Source organism: Wasmannia auropunctata, unplaced genomic scaffold (genome assembly GCF_000956235.1).
Source record: "Wasmannia auropunctata unplaced genomic scaffold, wasmannia.A_1.0 LD335789.1, whole genome shotgun sequence".
NCBI lineage: Eukaryota > Metazoa > Arthropoda > Insecta > Hymenoptera > Formicidae > Wasmannia > Wasmannia auropunctata.
The window spans coordinates 46,361-48,600 of NW_012027101.1; the positions used below are offsets into that span (position 1 = coordinate 46,361).

At 40.2% G+C, this 2,240-nt stretch overlaps 1 protein-coding gene across 1 annotated transcript in view; it reads left to right on the forward strand.

The window, feature by feature from the left end:
- Positions 1–2,039, forward strand: part of LOC105456051 (cytosolic 10-formyltetrahydrofolate dehydrogenase) — a 15,305-nt gene extending 13,266 nt beyond the window's left edge. The window contains exon 8 of the mRNA XM_011699824.1: positions 1,352–2,039. Within this exon, the coding sequence (XP_011698126.1) occupies positions 1,352–1,929 (578 nt within the window). The 3' untranslated portion in view covers positions 1,930–2,039. The remainder of the gene's footprint in view (positions 1–1,351) is intronic.
- Positions 2,040–2,240: the final 201 nt, after the last annotated feature.

Here is a 2,240-nt window from a genome sequence, read left to right on the forward strand (position 1 = left end):
TTTTGGCAGGAGAGCTGGTTAAAGTTAACGAATAATCGCTCTTGTCCATGCGGCACTCAGGGCCGGCGCGCGCTCCTCCATTCACTTGTTCCTAATCCTTGGCTAATATTTACAAGTAATGTCTTAAGATACTAATAACGGCTCTGTTATAATAGTTTTACGATATTTTAAGACTGTGTTTAAGATAGTCTTCAATATTAAGAATCACTCATAAATATAATTATTATCAATTATTAATATTTAAGACTGATCTTAAACACAGTCTTAAAATGTCGTAAATTAATTATAACAGAGCCGTATAGTATCTTTAAGACATTATTTGTAAATATTAGCCAAGGATTATAAGTGAATGGAGGAGCGCGCGCCGCCCTGAGCGCCGCATGGACAAGAGCGATTATTCGTTAACTTTAACCAGTTCTCCTGCCAAAATTACTTGTCAGATCAAAATTTGCTCAAGGAAAAAGTTGTTCCTTTTAACACAAAGTATCACGTCCTGTACTCCGAATGCGCCAATTTTGGGACACCCTGTATACTGAGGTCATGAAAAAAAAAGATTGGTCTACGGTACCCATAATTCCGGCTGTTCTGCTCATTTAAACAAAAAAATCAAAGAAATTCTTAATTAGTATAAGTTTGGCTATAACTGGTACTAGAACATAAATAAAATATTAAAAATTTAAAAATTGATATTATTTTGAAAATTAATTTTAGATTTTTACCATTTTTTTCAACTTTAAAGGGTTGTAAAAATTAAAAAAAAACGTATTTTGACTTGGTCAAGGTAGGGGCTATAGCCACGAATATGCTGAAGATGTGTGCACAAGCCCGAATTGATTGGTCAATTGGTTTTCGAGATATTATGGGTACCAATTTGAAAAACGTGGTTTCGAGAAAAACGGATTTAAAGTTTTTTGTACATAATTACATAGATTGAGACCACTCTCTCAAGTGCTGTGGCCGGTATTCATAAGTCGGTTTTTATTTCAAAGCCGTCTTAAGTAATGTCTTAAGATGCTAATACGGCTCTGTAATTGGCTTGTAACATCTTAAGACTATACTTAAGACGATCTCAAATACAAGAATCGATTACGAGTACCGGCCTGTAACTTTGTTAATTTTGCGAATCGGGCTAAATCCTTTTGCGGACATATTTTTCATATCAAATACTCGCAAAATATGTAAAAACAAAAAAATCGATTTTTCCGATTCGCTAGACTAGAATACCCTTTTAAGTTATAAATATCGTGGAAATACGTATTTAATACTTTCGATCGGTTAACGCGAGACGGGAAATTAAATTTTCGAATGCAATCAAATTGTCTGTTATCAATTTTTTTTTCTCATCTTCAAGGACGGCTGTTCGTCGAGGAGACCATCCACGACGAGTTCGTGAGACGTGTGGTCGACGAGGTGAAGAAGATCACCATCGGCAATCCGCTGGACAGGAGCACGGCCCACGGGCCGCAGAATCACAAGGCTCATCTGGACAAACTTCTCGAATTCGTGCAGAGGGGCGTCGAGGAGGGCGCGAAGCTGGTCTACGGCGGCAGGAGGTTGGACCGTCCCGGCTGGTATTTCGAGCCGACCGTGTTCACGGACGTCGAGGACAATATGTACATCGCCCGGGAGGAGTCCTTCGGCCCGGTAATGGTGATCTCCAAGTTCAGCTCGAGAGACGCGGACCGGATGATCGCGCGGGCGAACAACACCGAATTCGGCCTGGCCTCGGGGATCCTCACCAGGGACATCGGCAGGGCGCTGAGATTTGCGGAGAGAATCGAGGCCGGCACCGTGTTCATCAACACGTACAACAAGACGGACGTGGCGGCGCCGTTTGGCGGCTTCAAGATGTCCGGATTCGGCAAGGATCTGGGACAGGAGGCCCTTAATGAGTATCTCAAGACGAAAACGGTCACCATCGAGTACTGACGATTTCATTATACAATCGAGAGTACAGAGAGTTGTGATATCACGAATGGGTGTAATGATGCGTGTCGTCGCGTAAAAACGCGACGAAGCATACTTTATATCAAGCCTGTGTTAAGGGGTTACACCACCTTGACCGCCTAAAAATCAATCAGTAACTTTGGGAATTTTTTTTAGGAAAACAATAAAAGTAACAAAAAATTCGTTTTAAGGTTTTAATAATATAAGTTTTTAGAAGTAAAAAGTATTTTTTTTATTTATTTTTTTAACTAAAATTAGGTCGACGCTGAAGCCAATTTACTAAACGTCGTTTT